Below are 26,563 nucleotides of genomic sequence, written 5' to 3' on the forward strand. Positions count from 1 at the left end.
CTTAGGTTGGCTCAGTTGGTTAAGGATCTGACTTTGGCTCAGGTCATAATTTCGCAGTTCATGGGTTCAACCCCACATCTGGCTCTGTGCTGACAGCTCAAATCCTAGATCTTGCTTGTGATTCTCTGTCTCCCTCTCTCTCTGCCCCTCCCCTGTTCATGCTCTGTCTCTATCTCAAAAAAATAATAATAAACATTAAAAACTAAGGATCTTGGTTCAAAATTTTTATCATTGACTGTGCTATCTTTGTTATATTAAGTGTCCTATGCCTAAGTTTTATAATCTCGTTTTTAAGTTTATTTATTTATTTTGAGAGAGAGAGAGAGCGCGTGCACAAATGCAGGAGTGGGAGGGGGGAAATGGAGAGGGAGAGAGAGAATCCCAAGCAGAATCAGTGCAGATACCTACAAGGGGCTCAATCTCATGAACTGTGACAACATGACCTGAGCCAAAATCAAGAGTTGGTGCTTAACCAACTTAGCCACACTGGCACTCCTGTAATCGGATTTTTAAAAGTATTTTGTAATACATCCTAAACTATTTTAAAGTATTGTGTCAAACCCAAGTGGAAATTAATATATGCATCCCTTTTTGTCTTTGTTAATGTATCACAATTTAAAATATTTGTCTATACATATTCATCACATAATGTGTGATTTGTAAGTAAATTCCAATTACTTTAATATGTCTTAATACTATTTTTAAAAGATAAATTTCTTTGAAACATTAATAATTCTTTACTAAAATTATATACTCAAATTCAATTGAAACATTAATATTTTGTTTTTAGCATTTAGGGAATATTTTGATAGGTTATAGAAAGAGGAAATGATATTTATATTCTTCAGTAGAGTGTATATCTGTGACTTCCTTTTCTTTTAATGAATAATTATGCCATGTTGCTAACTAAAGCTTGTGTGAAGGTTAAGTGGATCTCAAGTTGATTTTTGCATGTTCTCAATAATCTAGCAGTAATGCTATTTAAAATTTCAAGTTTTTCAATTTTCAAATAAATGTACTCCCTATGAAAATGAGAACTGATTTAACTCAATTAACTATGAGATACATAAACTCCTTCATCACCAGTGCTGTGCTAATGCTTATTTTGGTTCTATTGAAACAAGTTTTCTCTGTTAACAATTACTCTTGACATCAAAATTAAGTAAAATGGTATTTTCTCAGCCTAGTATTTGATGAAGCAATACTATATAGGGGAGGGAAAAGTTCTCAATCCTCTAGGAGTCCCTTTGTAGGTCTAAAAATTAAACTGGCAAATCCATTAACCGGAGAAAAGCATACAAATGTATTGAATATAGCTTTCATATGATATCAGGACCTTCATTAGGAAATTAAGACCCAAAGAAATTGTTAAACCTCTTTTTTATGCTAGGTTTGATAGAGACTAGAAATTCCTGGAAAGATAGAGTAGGGCACAAAGCACAAGCTATGTCTATTAAACTGAGGGGAACCTAGCAAGTACTGTTCATTGATTTGATTTCTTCTCAGTATCCCTCTGTCTTGAAGATAAGGGTATTTTTTTCCTTGGGTTATAAGAAAACCACTTCTCATATGGAGGTCTTTTAACTTTCTTCAGGAGAAAGTAAGAGTGACCTTCCTACTTCTTCCTTTCTCTTAAAATATTTAATGTGTCATGGTGCCATATTTTGGGGTAGCATGTCCTGAACCCTATCAGCTACTTTACCAGTTAGAGGTCAAGGTTTAAAAATACTTACCTTTAACCAATTTATACACAGGTAGGCACAGCTACCAAAAACAGTTAAAACCAATATATAATGTACCTAAAAGTATAAAGAAAATAATTTACCTTTATTTGAGTAAATGTGTATGGATGAATTATAGCTGTCTCAGGTTGACATTTAAGTCCATACTATTACAATATTACTAAGGAATATACTCTAAAAATTTATATATAGTCACACAAAAATATAGATGATGAAGCTTTAGACAATTCTGTATAGTACATAAACACCCAAGTAATATAAAAATGTGTCCTTAGGTCAGATTTTCAAGTGAGTTAATATAAAAAAAGCTTTGTGGGAGATATAATGTTTTATAAATTAAGTTTCCAGATTCATGATTAGATCAAATGATTTAAAATTAATACTTTTAAGAGGTTAACATTTTACCTGCTACTATTCTAAAATGTTGAACACATTTTATTTTATCAACCTTGCCATGAACACTTAGGGATAAGATGATGTGATTTTAATTCACAGTTATCTTGAATAATTTCCAAGCTGGAAAAATCAGAAATGTTTGTCTTTGTACAATGAGGAATTTGAGTCAACTAGTAAAAGTAAAATTGTTCTAAATTGCTTTCCCTCCTTACATTTGATAAATACTCTATATGTATTAGACATGCTCACTTTACCACCTTAAGGTTATACTTATTTTAAGGATATAAGATACTATAAATTACCCCAATTTGGAAATTCTTCTTGGAAAGTCCATTGTTTTCTCAAGATTCTTCTCTCTAAGTATTTCAAAACCTCCCAAGGTTGTTTAAGCAGGTGGGAAGAGGATCTCAGGATAGTCTATCTAATCATCCTCGCCAAAGTCACTTTTGTCACTGATAATATTTCTACTATGTGCCAAGCACTGTTCTTGATGCTGATGAATCAGTGGTCAATAAGATATGCAAGGGTTATTCCTAAACCACATTTTTAAGTGGGGAAAGACAGGCAATAGAGTTAAATAAACAAAATAGATAATGTCTCATAGTTATAAGTTTGCATAAGGAAAAAAAGTAAACAAGAGTAATAGTGATGGAAATGAATATTTTATATTGAGTCGTTGGGGAGAGCCTCTGTGAGGAGGTTACATTTGAGCTGAGATTGATCTGGTGACAAAGAAACATTCTAAGCAGAAAGAACAGCAATTGCAAAGGCCCTGAGTTGGATATGAAAGCTTGGTATGTTAAAGGAAAAGAAAAAGGGTTAATGTGCCTGGGAATATTGCTTAAGAGGGAGAATGAGATGAGATTAAGTTGCAGAGGTGAGTAGAGGCCATATCATGTGGATCCTCATAAACCCAGAAGGAGTTTCGACTTTATTCCAAATGAAACTATTACAGGGGTTTCAGGAGAGGATTAATATTTGTGATACCAAGAGAGTTCACTTAAAACAACAACAACAGCATTCAAATAGAAAGGACAAGTAAGCAGTTGATTATAAAAATTCATACCTCCGGGACAGATTGAGGCTAGGTATATAAACTCGGAGCTCACCAATATACATGTAATTTAAAGTCATGTGAATTGCTTCGACTACTTAGAATGTAGAGAGAGGGCTCAGGACCAAGGCTTCAGGGTACTCTAAACTTTTATAGAAGTTACCAGAGAAGGAGAAGAATAAAAAATATTTTAGTCACGAGGGTGGGTGTCATACAAATTAAGTGGCTAAATGTATTCAAATCTGCTGACACATCAAAAGGAGTACAGAAGGGTGAATATTCGATTTGACAATAAGATGGTTGTCATTATAAATAATAATACATTTTTACCACATTAAAAGATCAAGGGACTATCCTGATGTCTACAGTAGGTGAGGAAAAATAATTTTCCCTCTACCGTTCTGAATTCCTGGCTGAGATCCTCCCTGTAATAAAAGACAGATTAACAAGAGAAAATCAAACTGAAGTTTATTAACATGTATACCTCATGTATACATGGGAAATACCCAGAGAAAAATTAGTAACTTCCTGAGGTAGCCTAAACACAGTTCTTTTTTTAATTAAGGTTTTTATTTTAATTCCAGTATAGTTAACATAAAGTATTATATTAGTTTCAGGTGTTCAATACAGTGATTCAACAATTCCATACATTACTCAGTGCTCACCATGATAAATGTACTCTTTAATCTCCATCACCTATTTCACCCATCCCCCACTCACCTCCCCTCTTGTAACCATCAGTTTGTTCTCTATAGTTAAGGGATTTTCTTGGTTTCTTTCTTTTTTTTTTCCTGTTGCTTTCTTAACTTCTATATATGAATGAGATCATTTGGTATTTTTCTTTCCTGGACTGGCTTATTTCCCTTAGCATTATACTTTCTAATTCCATCCATGTTGTTGCAAATGGCAAGAATTCACTCCTTTCTATGGCAGAATAATATTCCGTTGCATATATACATGCCACTTCTTTAATATTGCATTGCATATATGCATACCACTTCTTTATTCACGTATTGATAGATACTTGGGCTGTTTCCATAATTTGGCTATTGCAAATAATGCTGCTATAAACATTGGGGTGCATGTATCCCTTTGAATTAGTGTTTTTGTATTGTTTGGGTAAATACACAGTAGTGTAGTTGTTGGATCATAGGGTAGTTCTATTTTTAACTTTTTGAGGATCCTCCATACTGTTTTCCAGAATGGCAGCACCACTTTGCATTCGCACCAACAATGCAGGAGGGTTCTTTTTGCTCCACATCCTCACCAACATTTGTTGTTTCTTGTGTGTTTTTGATTGTAGCCATTATTATAGGTGTGAGGTGTTGTCTCATTGTAATTTTGACTTGCATTTCCCTGATGATGAGTGATGTTGAGCACCTATTTACATGTCAGTTGGCCATCTAGATGTCTTTGGAGAAATGTCTGTTCATATCTTCGGCCCCTTTTTTAATCACATTTGATTTGGGGTGTTAAGTTTAACAGTTCTTTACATATTTTGGATACTAAACTTAAGCCACCAGTTTAAATACCATTTTCAGCTTAAAGACATAGAAAAGAAAGGTGTGAGGACACTCATTATGGGGAAGGGGAGGATGGTTACCAGGAAAAGCACCATAAATAAGGGTAAGGTCTGTTATGCACATTTAAATCTGCAGCTTAACCATTGACACTCTTGATACCATTGATTCTCTTGTGATTTAGAGTCACACTTCTCTTCCTGGTACAAAGAGGGAGACACCCTTACAAATGGAGATTTCCTAACTGTATTATTTGTTTTTTGAAGTGTTGAGTTTGATAAGTTCTTTATAGATTCTGGATACTAGATCACTTATAAAAATCTTCTCCCAGTTCAGAAAAAGACAAATACCATATGATTTAACTCCTATGTGGAATTGAAGAAATGAAACAGATGAACACAGTGGGGAAAAGAGAGTCAAATCATAAAACAGACTCTTAACTATAGAGAACAAACTGAAGGTTGCTGGAGGGGATGTAGGGGGGATTGGCTAAATGGATGATGGGCATTAAGGAGGGCATTTGTTCTGATAACCACTGGGTATTGTATGTAAGTGATGAATAACTAAATTCTAATCCTGAAACTAATATTATACTATATGTTAACTAACTGGAATTTAAATACAAACTTGAGGAGAGGTTTGCAAGATGGCGACTTAGGAGGACGCTGGGCTCACCGCACGTCCTGCTGATCACTTAGATTCCACCTACACCTGCCTAAATAACCCAGAAAACAGCCAGAGGATTAGCAGAACGGAGTCGCCAGAGCCAAACGCAGACGAGAGGCCCACAGAAGAGGGTAGGAAGGGCGGTGAGGCGGTGCGCGCTCCACGGACTGGCGGGAGGGAGCCGGGCGGAGGGGCGGCTCGCCGGCCAAGCAGAGCCCCCGAGTCTGGCTGGCAAAAGCAGAGGGGCCTGATGGACTGGGTTCCCACAACAAGCACGACTTAGCATCTGGGAGGTCATAAGTTAACAGCTCTGCTCGGAAAGCGGGACGGCTGGAGGACAAAGGGAGGGAGAGCTGCTGAGCCCCTGGACAACAGAGCTCAGTTTGGTGGGGAACAAAGGCGCTCACCAGCGCCATCTCCCCCGCCCATCCCCCAGCCAAAATCCCAAAGAGAACCAGTTCCTGCCAGGGAACTTGCTCGCTCCACACAAACACCCAACTCTGCGCTTCTGCCAAGCCAAACCTCCTGCAGCGGATCTGACTCCCTCCTGCTGCCACAGGGCCCCTCCTGAAGTGGATCACCAAAGGAGAAGCGATCTAAGCCTGCCCCTCCTGCCCCTGTGCACCTTGCCTACCCACCCCAGCTAATATGCCAGATCCCCAGCATCACAAGCTTGGCAGTGTGCAAGTAGCCCAGACGGGCCACACCACCCCACAGTGAATCCCACCCCTAGGAGAGGGGAAGAGAAGGCACACACCAGTCTGACTGTGGCCCCAGCGGTGGGCTGGGGGCAGACATCAGGTCTGACTGCGGCCCTGCCCACCAACGCCAGTTATACACCACAGCACAGGGGAAGTGCCCTGCAGGTCCTCACCACACCAGGGACTATCCAAAATGACCAAGCGGAAGAATTCCCCTCAGAAGAATCTCCAGGAAATAACAACAGCTAATGAGCTGATCAAAAAGGATTTAAATAATATAACAGAAAGTGAATTTAGAATAATAGTCATAAAATTAATCCCTGGGCTTGAAAACAGTATAGAGAACAGCAGAGAATCTCTTGCTACAGACATCAAGGGACTAAGGAACAGTCACGAGCAGCTGAAAAACGCTTTAAACGAAACACATAACAAAATGGAAACCACCACAGCTCGGCTTGAAGAGGCAGAGGAGAGAATAAGTGAACTAGAAGATAAAGTTATGGAAAAAGAGGAAGCTGAGAAAAAGAGAGATAAAAAAATCCAGGAGTATGAGGGGAAAATTAGAGAACTAAGTGATACACTAAAAAGAAATAATATACGCATAATTGGTATCCCAGAGGAGGAAGAGAGAGGGAAAGGTGCTGAAGGGGTACTTGAAGAAATAATAGCTGAGAACTTCCCTGAACTGGGGAAGGAAAAAGGCATTGAAATCCAAGAGGCACAGAGAACTCCCTTCAGACGTAACTTGAATCGATCTTCTGCACGACATATCATAGTGAAACTGGCAAAATACAAGGATAAAGAGAAAATTCTGAAAGCAGCAAGGGGTAAACGTGCCCTCACATATAAAGGGAGACCTATAAGACTCGTGACTGATCTCCCTTTTGAAACTTGGCAGGCCAGAAAGAATTGGCACGAGATTTTCAGTGTGCTAGACAGAAAAAATATGCAGCCAAGAATCCTTTATCCAGCAAATCTGTCATTTGGAATAGAAGGAGAGATAAAGGTCTTCCCAAACAAACAAAAACTGAAGGAATTTGTCACCACTAAGCCAGCCCTACAAGAGATCCTAAGGGGCACCGTGTGAGACAAAGTCCCAGAAACATCACTACAAGCATAAAACATACAGACATCACAATGACTCTAAACCCGTATCTTTCTATAATAACACTGAATGTAAATGGACTAAATGCGCCAACCAAAAGACATAGGGTATCAGAATGGATAAAAAAACAAGACCCATCTATTTGTTGCCTGCAACAGACTCATTTACACCTGAGGAAAATTTTAGATTGAGAGTGAGGGGATGGAGAACTATTTATCATGCTACTGGAAGCCAAAAGAAAGCTGGAGTTGCCACACTTATATCAGACAAACTAGACTTTAAATTAAAGGCTGTAACAAGAGATGAAGACGGACATTACATAATAGTTACAGGGTCTATCCATCAGGAAGAGCTAACAATTATAAATGTCTATGCGCCGAATACCGGAGCCCCCAAATATATAAAACAATTACTCATAAACATAAGCAACCTTATTGATAAGAATGTGGTAATTGCAGGGGACTTTAACACCCCACTTACAGAAATGGATAGATCATCTAGACACACGGTCAATAAAGAAACAAGGGCCCAAATGACACATTGGATCAGATGGACTTGACAGATATATTTAGAACTCTACACCCCAAAGCAACAGAATATACTTTCTTCTCGAGTGCACATGGAACATTCTCCAAGATAGATCATATACTGGGTCACAAAACAGCCCTTCATAAGTTTTCAAGAATTGAAATTATACCATGCATACTTTCAGACCACAATGCTATGAAGCTTGAAATCAACCACAGGAAAAAGTCTGGAAAACCTCCAAAGGCATGGAGGTTAAAGAACACCTTACTAACGAATGAGTGGGTCAACCAGGCAATTAGAGAAGAAATTAAAAAATATATGGAAACAAACGAAAATGAAAACACAACAATCCAAACGCGTTGGGACGCAGGAAGGCAGTCCTGAGAGGAAAATACATTGCAATCCAGGCCTATCTCAAGAAACAAGAAAAATCCCCAATACAAAATCTAACAGCACACCTAAAGAAACTAAAAGCACAACAGCAAAGGCAGCCTAAACCCAGCAGAAGAAGAGAAATAATAAAGCTCAGAGCAGAAATAAACAATATAGAATCTAAAAAAACTGTAGAGCAGATCAACGAAACCAAGAGTTGGTTTTTTGAAAAAATAAACAAAATTGACAAATCTCTAGCCAGGCTCCTCAAAAAGAAAAGGGAGATGACCCAAATAGATAAAATCATGAATGAAAATGGAATTATTACAACCAATCCCTCAGAGATACAAACAACTATTAGGGAATACTATGAAAAATTATATGCCAACAAATTGGACAACCTGGAAGAAATGGACAAATTCCTGAACACCCACACTCTTCCAAAACTCAATCAGGAGGAAATAGAAAGCTTGAACAGACCCATAACCAGCGAAGAAATTGAATCGGTTCTCAAAAATCTCCCAAAAAATAAGAGTCCAGGACCAGATGGCTTCCCAGGGGAGTTCTACCAGACGTTTAAAGCAGAGATAATACCTATCCTTCTCAAGCTATTCCAAGAAATAGAAAGGGAAGGAAAACTTCCAGACTCATTCTGTGAAGCCAGTATTCCTTTGATTCCTAAACCAGACAGAGACCCAGTAAAAAAAGAGAACTACAGGCCAATATCCCTGATGAATATGGATGCAAAAATTCTCAATAAGATACTAGCAAATCTAATTCAACGGCATATAAAAAGAATTATTCACCATGATCAAGTGGGATTCATTCCTGGGATGCAGGGCTGGTTCAACATTCGCAAATCAATCAACGTGATACATCACATTAACAAAAAAAAAAAAAAGAGAAGAACCATATGATCCTGTCAATCGATGCAGAAAAGGCCTTTGACAAAATCCAGTACCGTTTCTTAATAAAAACCCTTGAGAAAGTCGGGATAGAAGGAACATACTTAAAGATCATAAAAGCCATTTATGAAAAGCCCACAGCTAACATCATCCTCAACGGGGAAAAACTGAGAGCTTTTTCCCTGAGATCAGGAACACGACAAGGATGCCCACTCTCACCGCTGCTGTTTAACATAGTGCTGGGAGTTCTAGCATCAGCAATCAGACAACAAAAGGAAATCAAAGGCATCAAAATTGGCAAACATGAAGTCAAGCTTTCGCTTTTTGCAGATGACATGATATTATACATGGAAAATCCGATAGACTCCACCAAAAGTCTGCTAGAACTGACACAGGAATTCAGCAAAGTTTCAGGATACAAAATCAATGTACAGAAATCAGTTGCATTCTTATACACTAACAATGAAGCAACAGAAAGACAAATAAAGACACTGATCCCATTCACAATTGCATCAAGAAGCATAAAATACCTAGGAATAAATCTAACCAAAGATGTAAAGGATCTGTATGCTGAAAACTATAGAAAGCTTATGAAGGAAATTGAAGAAGATTTAAAGAAATGGAAAGACATTCCCTGCTCATGGATTGGAAAAATAAATATTGTCAAAATGTCAATACTACCCAAAGCTATCTACACATTCAATGCAATCCCAATCAAAATTGCACCAGCATTCTTCTCGAAACTAGAACAAGCAATCCTAAAATTCATATGGAACCACAAAAGGCCCCGAATAGCCAAAGGAATTTTGAAGAAGAAGACCAAAGCAGGAGGCATCACAATCCCAGACTTTAGCCTCTACTAAAAAGCTGTCATCATCAAGACAGCATGGTATTGGCACAAAAACAGACACATAGACCAATGGAATAGAATAGAAACCCCAGAACTAGACCCACAAACATATGGCCAACTCATCTTTGACAAAGCACGAAAGAACATCCAATGGAAAAAAGACAGCCTCTTTAACAAATGGTGCTGGGAGAACTGGACAGCAACATGCAGAAGGTTGAAACTAGACCACTTTCTCACACCATTCACAAAAATAAACTCAAAATGGATAAAGGACCTAAATGTGAGACAGGAAACCATCAAAACCTTAGAGGAGAAAGCAGGAAAAGACCTCTCTGACCTCAGCCGTAGCAATCTCTTACTCGACACATCCCCAAAGGCAAGGGAATTAAAAGCAAAAGTGAATTACTGGGACCTTATGAAGATAAAAAGCTTCTGCACAGCAAAGGAAACAACCAACAAAACTAAAAGGCAACCAACGGAATGGGAAAAGATATTCGCAAATGACATATCGGACAAAGGGCTAGTATCCAAAATCTATAAAGAGCTCACCAAACTCCACACCCGAAAAACAAAAAACCCAGTGAAGAAATGGGCAGAAAACATGAATAGACACTTCTCTAAAGAAGACATCCGGATGGCCAACAGGCACATGAAAAGATGTTCAGCGTCGCTCCTTATCAGGGAAATACAAATCAAAACCACACTCAGGTATCACCTCACGCCAGTCAGAGTGGCCAAAATGAACAAATCAGGAGACTCTAGATGCTGGAGAGGATGTGGAGAAACGGGAACCCTCTTGCACTGTTGGTGGGAATGCAAATTGGTGCAGCCGCTCTGGAAAGCAGTGTGGACGTTCCTCAGAAAAGTAAAAATAGACCTACCCTATGACCCAGCAATAGCATTGCTAGGAATTTATCCAAGGGATACAAGAGTACTGATGCATAGGGGCACTTGTACCCCAATGTTTATAGCAGCACTCTCAACAATAGCCAAATTATGGAAAGAGCCTAAATGTCTATCAACTGATGAATGGATAAAGATATTGTGGTTTATATACACAATGGAGTACTACAGGGCAATGAGAAAGAACGAAATATGGCCCTTTGTAGCAACGTGGATGGAACTGGAGAGTGTGATGCTAAGTGAAATAAGCCATACAGAGAAAGACAGATACCATATGGTTTCACTCTTATGTGGATCCTGAGAAACTTAACAGGAACCCATGGGGGAGGGGAAGGAAAAAAAAAAAAAGAGGTTAGAGTGGGAGAGAGCCAAAGCATAAGAGACTGTTAAAAACTGAGAACAAACTGAGGGTTGATGGGGGGTGGGAGGGAGGAGAGGGTGGCTGATGGGTATTGAGGAGGGCACCTTTTGGGATGAGCACTGGGTGTTGTATGGAAACCAATTTGTCAATAAATTTCATATAAAAAATAAAAAATAAATAAATACAAATTTGAAATGAAAAATATTTAAAAATAAATTTATGCCCATGAGGCATATTTTGAGGTGGCATATTCTGCTCCCCTTCACTACGTGCTAACCCTAGATGGATGAAAGCCTTTTATCTAGTTTCTGTAACTCTAAAACTTAGACAATGATATTTCTCTGACTTTTTGGTAAGATTGTTATGAAGAATATGGGACATATGGCAGGAAGAGTATATCATAAATGTAAAAATTCCATACAAATGTACATTAATGATAGTAGAATTATTTGTAATATTAGATTATAAACTTTTTTTAAATTTCTTTTTAGTGTTCATTTATTTTTGAGAGAGAAAGAGAGAGAGAGAGAGAGAGAGACAGTGATTGGGGGAGGGGCAGAGAGAGACACACACAGAATGAAGTAGGTTCCAGGCTCCATGCTGTCAGCACAGAGCCTGATGTGGGACTCAAACTTAGGAACTGTGAGATCATGACCTGAGCGTAAGTCACAGGCACCCCTAGATTATAAACTTCTTAAGGGCCTGGGTTAGGCTTTAATGATCACTGCATCCATCACATGCTCAGCACAGTACTAACCAGTTATCTCAAATTCAATGGCTGCTCAAAAAAGAAAATAAAAATTTCCTAAATGAAATAAAGGGATGAAAAAGAAGGATGGAGTCTAGCTCTTTTTTACCTGCAGTCTCAGTTAGGATTTGGTGACTAATATGGAAATGTTGGGTTGAGCAGCAAATGGTCAAGAAATAATTCTTGAGATGTCTTTGGTGCAAAAAGGTGGTGTTATTAAAGCATGGGGGCAGAACCCATGGGCAGAAAGAGCTGCACTGGGATTGTGAGGAGCAATTAATTATATACTTTCAAGTTGGGAGAGGGGTAAGAGATGGCATACATCTCTAAGGAATTTTGGAAGTAAGGTTTCCAGGACCTTGAGGGGCTAGCTATTGTTAGGAAAAGGTCATTTATTACTGTCTAATAAAACCTTTGTCATGAGATCCTTCAGATATATATCAGGGGGTCATATGCTTGGAGGATGATTGCTAACATACATCTTGGTGGATAGAAATAAAGGAAGTTTCCAAAGGAATTTTTATATGTTAAAGGAGGCTTACAGGATCCTGGAGTTCAGAATAATGTTAAGCAAAGATTGCCTTTTGCCCTTAGCAAAGTATTAACACCAAGGCAGTTGAGTTCCTAGAGGTAGGTCACTCTGCCTGTCTTAAGGACTTGTCAATGGGCTATAAGTTGTAAGGAAATTTCTTTTTTTTTTCTTTTGCCTTTGTTTCCCACCATCAGTGACTTCCTTGCAATTTTGAAAGATTTCCAGTGCTGACTCATGCCATCTAGCCCTTTTAGAAAGTAACCACTTTGAAGAAGATAGTAAGTAAAGGACTTGGAGACTGGGCTGCTTTCCATTTGTTATTTCTAAGATAAGCCATTTCCAGAACTTTTCAAATTTTCTCATTTTGGTACACAGACAGAATTTCTGAAGTAAATTTTGTTTTTTTCCCTGGGGGAACAAATTTATGAAGTTGTGTATCACTACATGGACATATTTTACCTGGGGAAAAACTGTTACGATAAATGGGAAACATTCAGCTTTTTGCCTTTTTTTTTTATCTTTGGAATTTCTTTGTGTGGTACAGATGTTAAGCCTTGTGAAGTATATAGTTTAGTACTTTGCACTACAAACAGAGTACAAGTAAGTGACCTTTGATAAGTTTTAATGCCTAGCAAGTCTCTGGGATGAATCTGTTTTGTTTAGGTAGGGCAGACTACAAAACAAAAATCTCACTTTCATTCTGTGCTAGGAAATGAAGAGTATTATTTCTGCAACTCTTAAACAGAATATTTAACACTTTCTTAAAGTCAAAGAATAAAAGTCAAATGATTTATGGTGATGTAAATAAGAATGTGTATGTAACATTATTTGTGATCCTTTTGTTGGTAAAAATAGAGTAAGTTAGAAATGCATTAATTCTTTCTGGTCTGTTGAGCTCAAAATGGACTTGAGGGTTGAAAGATTTAATATTACTTGTTAGCAGGGAAGAGGTTGCTGTGTTGCTAATGTGAATGCTAATATTTAAGTAGCATTAGAAAGAACATAGGTAGTTTTGTGTCTCTCTTTTAAAATCACATTGTATCCAATATGTGTCAGCTGTAAAGTAATTTTCCAGAAATGGTCTGATTTTCTCCACTGACTTCCATTGTAGAACTAGAGTTGTGTTTCCATGGAAAATAAATTTGGCCCCAAGTTACAATACAACATACTGAAGAATTCAGAAAATCTTATAAAATCAGGTATTTTGAAACACACATTTATCAGGGCCTAATAAAATAATACTAGCATAAAATATTAATACACTATAGTGGAACTTATAATAGCATGCCCCAAACTATTATCCTTCTTTTACAATTCTAAGTATTTTACCTTTACACTTAAAGATATTTTACTTCTGTGATCATTATTGCTTTCTTAAATGTAACTATAATTTTTAAAGGTGAATTTGGTTTCCTTTATTCTTCACTGTTAGCCCCCTTATCTTTCTCTGAAGCATTCTTACCAATTTACATTCAAAAGTTATTACCCATAGAAGAATGACTAGAAGAAAACGCTCCAGAATGTTCACAATGCTTGCATCTGAGTTGTTGGAAATTTGAGTTTGTTTGTTTTTGTTTTCTAAGTCACCTAAAGAGATAATTTTTCATATCTATACCCTCTATAATCAGTAAGAAAGTATTATAATTTCCTTCTTTAAGTATAAATTTATATATAATAATACATTTAGTCAGATATATTTATATATTTGAATCATTTATATTTTGGTACTGATTGTTATCAGTTTTTTGATAAAAATTTTACAACAATAATATAAATAATTTCTGGATAAATAGCTTTTCTAGAGCTTATTACTCAAACTGTATCCTGGACTGGCAGCTTCAGGATCACCTGGGAACGCATTAGAAATTCTCAGTCTCCTGGGCTTATCCTCAGGAAATAGCAATCTGGGTTTTAGGAAGCCCTGTGGGTGATCAAGGTTCTAGAGCTATAGCAGAATCTCTCTCCCTTTTTCCCCTCTCCCTCTTCTCCCTTTCTCTGCATACCTCCCCCTTGCCTTTCTTCCTTCTCTCTCCCTCTGTGTCCCCTCTTCATGTGGGATTCACACAGACACACACATACGTAACCTATATATAATTCACTGTGACCTCTCTATATATAGAATATGTGTATTTAAAAAGGGAATTTTTTTAAGTTTTCTGTTGCTGTTTGTTTCTGTCCTACCTTGTCCATAAAAAGATAATTGAGGCAGTCTTCTGATATCTATACTTGTGTTTTCATTTAGCAAACATGTTTTGCTAATGTATTAATGTATATTAAATAGTTCAGCCTACATTACAAATTTTTGAAACTCACTAACCAAAATAATGACTCTAGCAAGTTTTTATGGACTGGATTGTGTTCCTACAAAAATTCATATGTTGAAGCCCTAACCCCCAGAATCTCAGAATGTGGCTGACTGCATTTGGAGATAGGTTTTTAAAGAGGCAATTAAGTTAAAATGAAGTCCTTAGAGTGTGACCTACTCCAATGTAACTCATAAGAAGAGGAGATGAGGACAAAAACACAGGCAGAAGGACCACCATGTGAGGATAGAGCAAGAAGGTGGCCATCTACAAGCCAAGGAGAGAGGCCACAGAAGAAACCAAATTTGCCAACACCTAGATATCAGAATTCTAGCTTCTAGAATTGTGAGAAAATACATTGCTATTGTTTAAGCTACTCAGTCTGTGGTATTTGTTACTGTAATCCTAGTGAATTAGTACATAAGTAAAAATTATGGTATAATTCAATCTGAATATCTAGTGATTGCTTTTATGATACTATTGGATTGGGGCACCTGGGTGGCACAGTCGGTTAAGCCTCCAACATTGGCTCAGGTCTTGGTGTCACAGTTTGTGAGTTTGAGCTCCACGTCGGGCTCTGTGCTGACAACTCGAAGCTTGGAGCCTGCTTTGGATTCTGTGTCTCCCTCTCTGTCCTTCCCCTCTTCTCCTCTTCTCTTCTTTTCTCTTCTCTCTCTCTCAAAAATAAATAAACATTAATTAAAAAAAAATAAGATACTATTGTATCATGTTCCTTAACAGAAAGCTACAGCTTTACAAAGAGTGCCAGAGACCAGTATGAAAAACTGTTCACCATGCACAACAACATGCTAAAGCTCTATGAGAATCTTGGAGAATACTTTATTTTTGACTCTAAAACAGTGAGCATAGAAGAATTCTTTGGTGATATCAGCAACTTCCGAACTTTATTTCTGGTGAGTAATATAGTACATCTTAGCATTGTAAGCCCTGTTGTTTTTGTGTTTTAAATAATTTCTCCTATTAGCATTTTATGTACCTATTGATCATACTGATTTCATGTTTTAGTCCTTTAACAGAAACTCACAGATATTTTATACCTGTGACATGGATAAAAATTGTTGGCAGGCTTAATATATAATGGGGACTTAAATGAATTATCTTCGACTTTAGGTATATATGGGAATTTTTGTACTGAAATTTTATAAGAAAATGAATGAATTGGTACTTGATGTTGATTTTTATATAGCATAGTATTATAATTTGACCTAGATTAAAAGTTCATATCTAAAATCATCTTTCACTTAATACATTAAAATGCTATGATTTGTGAATAAGTTTTTGTCAGTTTTTATGAGAAATCGATTCTAAATTAGACTTTGTAAATGACCTTGAATACTTAAATTTTCTTTCAAAATATCAGCTGTTTCAAACTGTAACTCTTGGGGATAACAGTAAATATTAGCATTAATTAGAGATGGGATATCAGGGTGCCAGTTATGATGCTAGAGGGAATCAAAAGCTTTACTGTGTAAATGTTGTGGAAGTACTTGTCTGTATCCAGTGAAGGAATAGAAGAGCACAGAGTCCAATTATGATAGTAATAGAAAGATATGCATAGTAATTGATATATACATCATATCAAACAAGTAAAGTTTGATAAACTTTAAAGAAGGAATTCTAGCAGTTATCCCCAACAGGAAGATCAATTAGCAAACTAATTCATTGCAGTTTGAGGTATGTTTCTATCCCCAAAGCAATTATTTGCTAAATAAGGCTCTGTCTCTTAATTGACTGTATTGGCCCATGAAAAATATTGGATTTTGGTGTGACTTGCACAATCTGGGAGATACAGATATTTCTGTGGAAAATATTTGCTTTAATCTACTAAGTTACAACATGTAACCCAGAGCACATGCTATTTTTGGGTAGAAGCTAAATCAAAAACTTTCATAAATATGATGTTTTGTTTTGGTTTTGGGTTTTTTTTTTTTTTTTGCTGAGAACAATTGCTTATTTTGGTCTTTGTTCTTTACTCCTTAATAAACACACATATTTAACTTTATAGCTGGCCAGGAAGTAGTAAAATGTGTTCTGACAATGACTCATGCAACTACTTTCAAAACATAAAGTTATAAATATGATGTGAACCTATGAATGCCTATCTTATATCTACTTGGATTATTTTCAGGAAGAAAAAAATATGTTGAAAAGAATGGAGACTAGAAAATACACTTCAGTTGACACATTAAAAAGATGAATCCAATAAATTGTCTATGAATAGATGGAGATAAATATAATTAATAATGTTAATCTCTATTAAAAAGTGCCTTGTTTTAACATGGATTGGATCTGAAAACACTGTCTGTCATATTAGTGCCTCTCACTTCCCCTATAGTGACAGAATAGAATTTGATGTACTTCTCCCATTTTACAGTATTTGTTTAAGGACAATTCCTGTGTGGCAACCTATGTTTAATCATGTTAGCCAGATGCTTAGAAATTTTGCCAAGAATTATACTTATAAATGATTATACTCCTGATCTCTAAGAATCTATCCCTCTTTAGAAATCTGTGAACCATAGAATTTCAGAGAGTCATATGAATTACATACATAAATAGGATATATTTGTCTACTGGTTTTATTCTGTATGTAGCTTGAGTACGGGGAAATAATTTGTCACAATAATATAATAATAATTTGTTCTCATCGTGAATAAGTTAACATTCTGAAGTCCAGTTTTGTGTGTATTTATGTTAATTTCTTGAGATACTGCTAACATTGATTTTCAGAGCTTTTAAAACAGATAACCAGCTCCTACAATGTGCCCTGGTCAGCCATTGCTGTCTGCCTTTCAAAACACCGTTACTATCACTTTTACCTTACAAATCATGATTGACTTGCTGCCATGAGTTGTTTTGAACTTGGGTTGGTTATGTAACCTCTCTGGGCATCAGTTTCCTCATTTATAAAATACAGATGATAATTCCTGCCGTGTGTTTCTCAACACTATGTGAAAACACTTCATAACCTATGCTATGCAAATGAAGAATATTATTAGCCATTCTCTATCCATCCATTTGATTATTATTTATTGAAAATCAACTTGATTTTGGTAACACTTTAGTCCAGAGATAAAAGGAAGAAAATCGTCTCTGTCCATGAATGAAAGGAGACAGGCAAGTAAATGCAATGTAATTTGATAAGTGCTGCCATAGGAATATTATAATAATGCGAAGGAGGAACTGCCTAACCTTGCCTGAGCTTACTCGAGAAACCTTCACAGAGAAAGTAACATTTGGGCAGAATCTGGAAAAACCCATGGGTGTTTGACACGCAGACTTTGACAAGCAGGTTTAAGGGTTTTACACCTGACCTATAAGCTGAACACTCCTAAATCAACAACACCAACTTCAGTCAATCATTTGTGCTCACCATGTTCCTGTTTCATAGGGAGCTTAAAGTGATTTTGCTCTCCCAGGGGTGGGAAGAACCGTGAAAGAGAGACAAAAATTGTAGTCTCCAGAAGTTCCCATTTTCTTAGTGTTTCGTGTGTTTGGCTTCAGGGTTCTTACTGCTAAAAGCATTTTGGACTATAGATGGAAGCAATAAAATACCATTATTGCTGAGAAGAAAATAAGAGTTCTGATTCATGTGCTATGAAAAATTACTTCCAAATGAGCTCAGAGTTTCATCTTGGGAAACCTATTTGGCATGTATAGCATATACAAAATGCACATACCAAAAAATCTTCCTCAAATATTCTCTAAAGGATGGGGAAAATGGAAATAAAAGGGTTTAACATAATGGATTAAGACCTTTTTTAAAAATAATCACATTCAAATTAATGAAAGCGAAATTTGGTAATCTATAGGAGATGCTGCTATATTAATTATTGATATCAGCCATATTATATATTACTCAACTGAGGATGTTAAAGATATTCAAGGTGAATGTCCTATATAAGAGCATGAAGATATGTGTAATTGGAAACATTTCTAATTTCAGAATAAGTCTCTCTACTTAGCTTCCTGAGATCATCAGAATTCAAAAAACTGTTTAAAATATATGCAAGATTAATTAATAATCCCTAAATTTAAGTTGAATATATTGTGGAAGAAAATAAAATTCCACATTTACAGAATATCTAAACATCTTTTTTTTTTTTTTTGCTTATTCTCCTTTATGCTTCAGTTAGTTCAAATATTTGGCTACACAGTCTTTTTTCTTTTGAGATATTTTAGATAGAATATTGAAGATGAGTGAACCTTATATGTTTCACTGCCATGCAGTATCTTGCTTAAGCATAAAAATTAATTTCAGCTGTTGGAAAAGTGTTTGAGGCAAGTATTATACTTCAGTAACTTTCATAGCTCCAAATAAATTATAGAAAACATTTCTATTGTCTTTTAAATCCGTCAATTTCCTGTTGATTCTGTGTGTTTTTGTTTTGTTTTTTATTTTTTTTTAAATTTTTTTTCAACGTTTATTTATTTTTGGGACAGAGAGAGACAGAGCATGGACGGGGGAGGGGCAGAGAGAGAGGGAGACACAGAATCGGAAACAGGCTCCAGGCTCTGAGTCATCAGCCCAGAGCCTGACGCGGGGCTCGAACTCACAGACTGCGAGATCGTGACCTGGCTGAAGTCAGACACTTAACCAACTGCGCCACCCAGGCGCCCCTTGTTTTGTTTTTTAAAGGACAGTATGTTACCCAGGCACTCAGTGAATTTTTGTTTTGTGTGTGTCCTCATTCTATATCTCATATACTAGACATATAGGGATAAGACTTTATAGAATTAATAGATTCATTGACATAACTTAAGAAGAAAATGTTACCACTATTATTAATCATGTAATTAAACTTTAAATTTTAGTTTAACATTAAACTTTAGCTGTTTTTGTTTAATCAGGCCTTGCCTTTAACAATTTTTGAACACTTGACTTCATCTTTGCCAATTTTGATGCCTTTGATTTCCTTTTGTTGTCTGATTGCTGATGCTAGAACTTCCAGCACTATGTTAAACAACAGCGGTGAGAGTGGGCATCCCTGTCGTGTTCCTGATCTCAGCGAAAAAGCTCTCAGTTTTTCCCCGTTGAGGATGATGTTAGCTGTGGGCTTTTCATAAATGGCTTTTATGATCTTTAAGTATGTTCCTTCTATCCCGACTTTCTCAAGGGTTTTTATTAAGAAATGGTGCTGGATTTTGTCAAAGGCCTTTTCTGCATCGATTGACAGGATCATATGGTTCTTCTCTTTTTTTTTTTTTGTTAATGTGATGTATCACGTTGATTGATTTGTGAATGTTGAACCAGCCCAGGAACATTTGCGAATGTTGATTCAGCCCAGGAATGAATCCCACTTGGTCATGGTGAATAATTCTTTTTATATGCCGTTGAATTCGATTTGCTAGTAACTTATTGAGAATTTTTGCATCCATATTCATCAGGGATATTGGCCTGTAGAACAGCTCTTAGATAAGTACTAAAATGGCTGTTAGGAGGCTAAAGGATAGCTATATTTATGTCATTAGTCAGTCTTTCTTCTATTTCCTAAATATCTTTTAATCCATTCTTTTCTTTCCAAGCCCACTGATGCTATTTAGTTCTGGGCCTCCACCATCTCTCAGCTTAACTATTGTAATGATGTTCTGACTAGTGTCCGTGTCTACTTCTCTTACTATTTCTAACTTCTAATCCATTTGCCAAATTAAAGTCATAATAAAACTGAAAACAAAACAAGGCAGTGTTACTTTCCTGACTTAAAATTCTTCAATGAATTCTTTGTGGCCTTAGGATGAAATCTAAATTTTTAAAAGTAATGTGGCTTAGAAAATCAGGGGTGCCTGGGTGGCTCAGTTGGCTAACTGTCTGACTCCTGGTTTTTCAGCTCAGGTCATGATCTCACAGTTCGTGAGATGAAGCCCCACTTCAGGCTCTGCACTCACTGCGTGGAGCCTGCTTGGGATTCTCTCTCCCTCTCTCTGCCCCTCCCCCACTCACTTTCTTTCTCTCTCTCTCTCTCTCTCTCTCTCAAAATAAATAAACATTAAAAAAATAAAGTGGCTTATAAAATCAAAAGAACTGTGGTTACTTAAAGGCCAGGCCATCTATGGTTGGCTGATTGAACCATAATTGCTTAATGTGAATTCTCTTCCCAGACTGGTAAAAGTAAAATATGAAAGTGGAAGCAGCAGAATAAGACAACAGTAAGTGTTTAAGAGGACATGAGCCTCTTAGAACAGAGAAAAACTTTGGGAGCACAGTTTTAAAACTAAATGTAGGGGGCGCCTGGGTGGTGCAGTCGGTCCGTGAGTTCGAGCCCCGCGTCGATCTCGCGGTCCGTGAGTTCGAGCCCCGCGTCGGGCTCTGGGCTGATGGCTCAGAGCCTGGAGCCTGTTTCCGATTCTGTGTCTCCCTCTCTCTCTGCCCCTCCCCCATTCATGCTCTGTCTCTCTCTGTCCGAAAAATAAATAAACGTTGAAAAAAAATTTTTTTAAAAAAAAACTAAATGTAGGTTCAGAGGCAAAGGTGTGATTGCCATTATTCCTTAATTGCTCCCATAGCTAGTATGGCATGGGAGTTAGGAAGCTGAGGTTAGTCTTATCTTAATTCTCATTTAGGGATGGTCTTCCCTCTATCTTAAGTAATTGTCCTTTTAAAATCTAAACTTGTATGAGAGCTCCTTATTTACCCATGTCGACTTATGGGAGACACTTAATTTTGAGATGTTCTCATTTCTCTCAAGCCACCTTCCTCTTTATAAGGCCTCAATCATTTCTAAATCTAAAGTATAATTGAAAAGCCAAAGTGAACACCTGCATTTAGTTAGGACTCAAAAACTAAATTGATATATACAAAACATTTTTATTCATTCACTAAAGGCAATTTGCCCTTAAAGGAATAAGGATGAATTTTTGCATGAAAAGATTGTGTAATTTCTGATCCAAGAAGACTAAGTTATTTTGACACATTTTTAAACCTTCAATGTGCAAAGCACTTGGCATTTATTTTTTTTTTATATGAAATTTATTGACAAATTAGTTTCCATACAACACCCAGTGCTCATCCCAAAAGGTGCCCTCCTCATTACCCATCACCCACCCTCTCCTCCCTCCCACCCCCCATCAACCCTCAGTTTGTTCTCAGTTTTTAACAGTCTCTTATGCTTTGGCTCTCTCCCACTCTAACCTCTCTTTTTTTTTTTTTTTTCCTTCCCCTCCCCCATGGGTTCCTGTTAAGTTTCTCAGGATCCACATAAGAGTGAAACTATATGGTATCTGTCTTTCTCTGTGTGGCTTATTTCACTTAGCATCACACTCTCCAGTTCCATCCACGTTGCTACAAAGGGCCATATTTCATTCTTTCTCATTGCCCTGTAGTACTCCATTGTGTATATAAACCACAATATCTTTATCCATTCATTAGTTGATGGACATTTAGGCTCTTTCCATAATTTGGCTATTGTTGAGAGTGCTGCTATGAACATTGGGGTACAAGTGGCCCTATGCATCAGTACTCCTGTATCCCTTGGATAAATTCCTAGCAGTGCTATTGCTGGGTCATAGGGTAGGTCTATTTTTAATTTTCTGAGGAACCTCCACACTGCTTTCCAGAGCGGCTGCACCAATTTGCATTCCCACCAACAGTGCAAGAGGGTTCCCGTTTCTCCACATCCTCTCCAGCATCTAGAGTCTCCTGATTTGTTCATTTTGGCCACTCTGACTGGCGTGAGGTGATACCTGAGTGTGGTTTTGATTTGTATTTCCCTGATAAGGAGCGACGCTGAACATCTTTTCATGTGCCTGTTGGCCATCCGGATGTCTTCTTTAGAGAAGTGTCTATTCATGTTTTCTGCCCATTTCTTCACTGGGTTATTTGTTTTTCGGGTGTGGAGTTTGGTGAGCTCTTTCTAGATGTTGGATACTAGCCCTTTGTCCGATATGTCATTTGCGAATATCTTTTCCCATTCCGTTGGTTGCCTTTTAGTTTTGTTGGTTGTTTCCTTTGCTGAAGCACTTGGCATTTAAAGGAAACTTTAGTGAAGTATTATAAAAATGGTGGACTTACATAAGAAACCAAATATATTCTTTAATAAAGGAAACTCTTAATAATATAAACTTTGTTATCTAGAGGTCCATTCTCTAAAATCTCTATTAGATGCCTCATAATTTGATGTATCTTTGCTTTGCCAGTAAAATGGTAATTAATATTGGGAAGATAATTTTGAGAAACTGCAAAGACCTTGATGTACCTCTTGAATAGTATAGTTTTATTTGCAAGCTAAGTATCTCCAGGTCTCAGCACCTGTGAATTCAGATGGGGTCACCTTAGTAACAATAATCCATATATCCCAAATTATCTCTTCTTTACCTCTCCTAGCAGCTCAAGCTGCCTGCAAAGTCTCCACTCCCACAAGTACTTTGGGAGTCATGTCATATGGGCTCAAAAACATGTTAGCTCTAGTTACCACTTGACATTTCCCCACAAATATTTGAGTACCAACTATTCTAGGATGATGAGAATATAGCACTGAACAAAGAGACAAAGCCCTGCCCTTCATGTCCTACTGCAGCTCCAGCTCCTCTCTGCCTTTTACTGGCAAAGCAAAGCTGTATGGGATTGCCCTCAGTAAAAATCCATCTGGACCAAGGTTGCAGTCTTCTGTTTCTCTGGTTTTGCCACCAATCCTTGTGATACCACAGTGGTGTTATGCTCAGTGCAAGGGTAGCTATGTTTCTTAGCACACTTCATAAAAATGGGTCCTTTTGTTTTTCTTCTGGTCCCTTTCTCCTGGAGACCTCAAGGGAATCCTAAATCCATAAACCCCTCTATTCCCTTCCATCCTTCCTTTTGTTCTGTCACCTAGGCATGTATATAACTTTTCCTAGAAGCCAGAGATAAAGTACCAGCATAAATCTGTTCATGCAAATAGAGCCTAAGGGCCCACCAACTACCTCTTTTTAATCACACACACCCAGATAATTCCCTTTGAGCTCAGCTGGGACCACCCTAGCTATGTACCCTTAGGTTTATTTTGATCTATTGCAGCTCTTTGAAAATAGGCAATACATATAAAATATATGGTAACTCTGTTAAGCAGAATATTTGACCACAATACCTCATTCACCAGCTGTGGCAGAGAACAGATATTACTGTATTATCTGTATTATGTAGACATCATTGGATTCTTTTTTTAGAAAAAGATGTCACCTATCAACTGTTGTATTCTGTTTGACTTCTTACTTCGGGCCAGAAGTAGATGTCCTACTTTTCTGATATGACTACTTTCTGATATCACTGTTTCTTGTATATAAAAAAGCTAAATATTATAAGGAACTAAAGGAATATGTAAAAACAGCATACATTATTTAAAGAGAACCCAAATTCCTCAACATGATAAAAAATGCCTACTGGTATAAATGGTTATTAAATATGTACACATTTTAGATTAATATTGTAAAAATTTTAAATATAAATATCTTTAAAAATATTTCTAAAAGTTGTCAGAATTGTTAATGGCAAGATGAATATTGCCTTTTAAAAATCTGGGGGCGCTTGAGTGGCTCAGTCAGTTAAGCGTCTGACTTCGGCTCAGGTCATGATCTCACGGTCCGTGAGTTCAAGCCCCGTGTCCGGCTCTGTGCTGACAGCTCAGAGCCTGGAGCCTGTTTCAGATTCTGTTTCTCCTTCTCTCTCTGACCCTCCCCCATTCATGCTCTGTCTCTCTCTGTCTCAAAAATAAATAAACATTAAAAAATAATAAAAAATAAAAATCTAAGACAGTGTAATAGTTAACACTGAAAATATTAACATCTATTCAATGCCTACTTTTCTTATGAAAGTCTAGTAAGAGCTAGAACCAGGAAACAAAATGCAATATCTTGAGTTCTAATAACAACAACTCACATAGAAATTTTCAAGGAAGTGTTTCTCATAAGTAAGTTATTGAATTATGTCCAAATACCAGGAAGTAGGAAAGTTATAAGATAAGCATTAGGGTATACAACTGACCTTTTCCAATGGCCTTGAGATTGGCCAAAGCTATTGATTGTTACAACCTGAGCTGGAAGATCCCAAAGGCTGATTCTAATGGTACCATCCTCTCACCTTCCTGAGTTTATCTTCATTCCACTTCATCTTTGTTCATCCATTTGCTAATTAATCTTATATTAGAAAAGATGCCCTGTATAAGGTAGTGAGGCAGGACTGTCCCTAGAATTCTGCCCATGGAGATCTTTTTGCCTGATCTGCCACTTCCTCTTCTCCCCTACCTTCACTTCTTCTCCAGTTGCTTTACCGACTTCTTCAAGTCACTCCATCTAAAAAGGCTTCTTCCCTACTTCTCCCATTTTGGCCTATATAACCTTTCTATGTGCTTTCTTACCTCCATCCTAAGGACATTTTACCCTGTAATGTGTTCATTACCATATCCTCAGTCTTCTCTATAATTAACCTACTATGGGTCAAGCAGGGCTAATCACTAATAACATATATGAATGACAATGAATTAATAAAACAGTGAATGAACCAAAGGACTAAAAATGAAAAGTTCAAATGTTGGCCCTCTAGAGTTCACATTCTAATGGGAAAGGCTGTCAAAGGAAAAAATACTAATACTGAAACATGATACATACATACAAAGAGCTTATGAGCACAGAGGAGAGAGTCATGTATTCTGATTTAAGGAAGGCTTTAAAGAGGAAGTGACATGTGAACTGGGTCATCATTGTTTTGCTACTGTGTGGCCTTTCACATTTAGTCTTTTCCTTTTTCTTCTTCTCCACCTTGTTTGGTGTTTATGTTTAGTGGTAAACATATATTGTTTCATAGTTTTCCATGCTGAGTTCAGAGTAGAAAAACAGCTATTTAATTTCTGGGGTAGCAGCTATCAGGTAATTATTATGATCTAAAGGTTATCCATCATATGCTTGGATGAGCAGTGACCAAGCTTCAATTAGTTCTTACAACTGACAGCTGTCCTGAGCAATAGACCAATAGATGCAGATTATCTAGGGCAACATCAATTGCTTAAAGACTGTCTTGTCTGGTGTGACGTTAGGGCAGTGGCTCTGACCCAGGAATGATTTTGACCCCCAGGGGACATTTGGCAAGGTCTAAAGACATTTTTGTTTGTTACAAACAAGGAGAAGGTGCTGCTGGAATCCAGTGGGTAAAGCCAGGGATGCTGCTAAACGTCTTGCAATGTATATGTACAACAAAGAAATATCTGATCCAAAATGTTAGTAGTGCAAAGACTGAGGAACCCAACTTTAGGGTTATCTGCTGAATACTTTTTTTTTTTTAATTTTCATTTGGAAAACAATATGAGATGATTCTAATTAATAAGCAAAATTAAGACTAAATAAGTTAATAACACATTTCATTTGTCATATCAATTTAATATTTTAATAATTTCAGTTGTCAGCTTGATCACTGTAAGGTTTGTTTTAGTTACTAATATATTCTATATTACTATAAGATGTCCAGGCTCATATGGCTTATAAAATTTTTAAATCATGCATGTAAATTGAATGAAAATTGGAAACTATAGGCAAAAAAGAAAAAAGTCAACTGAAGTTCTACTATGCAAAGATAATATTAATACTTTGGCATATATCTTTCTAGCCATTTCTCTGTGCATGTACATATGTATTTAGATTTTTAATATATTTTTCTTAAAATAATAACAAAAGGTCTTATGAAAAGTTAAGCCTTAAAATTTATATTTATTTGCAAAACCCTAGCAGCGTATACCTGTACCAATATGACCATCATCATTTAGTTGATGATACCATTGGTTTTAATTAGTTGTGTTTAAAAATGTTAATTGGCCAATTTCTTGATTTTTTTTCAAATTACCTGGTCTTTGGTGCCATGTTAACCATCATTGACTCTTGGAGGCCGCCCCAAAATTG

At 36.9% G+C, this 26,563-nt stretch overlaps 1 protein-coding gene across 5 annotated transcripts in view; it reads left to right on the forward strand.

The window, feature by feature from the left end:
• The window catches only part of DIAPH2 (diaphanous related formin 2), a 1,008,663-nt gene that overhangs the window by 725,117 nt on the left and 256,983 nt on the right, over nucleotides 1-26,563 (forward strand). For all 5 annotated transcript variants that reach the window (XM_023249470.2, XM_019824053.3, XM_023249471.2 and 2 more), the window contains one exon: nucleotides 15,436-15,600. In XM_023249470.2, coding sequence (XP_023105238.1) covers nucleotides 15,436-15,600 — 165 coding nt within the window. The remainder of the gene's footprint in view (nucleotides 1-15,435; nucleotides 15,601-26,563) is intronic.

The sequence above is a fragment of the Felis catus genome, chromosome X, assembly GCF_018350175.1.
Source record: "Felis catus isolate Fca126 chromosome X, F.catus_Fca126_mat1.0, whole genome shotgun sequence".
Classification (NCBI taxonomy): domain Eukaryota; kingdom Metazoa; phylum Chordata; class Mammalia; order Carnivora; family Felidae; genus Felis; species Felis catus.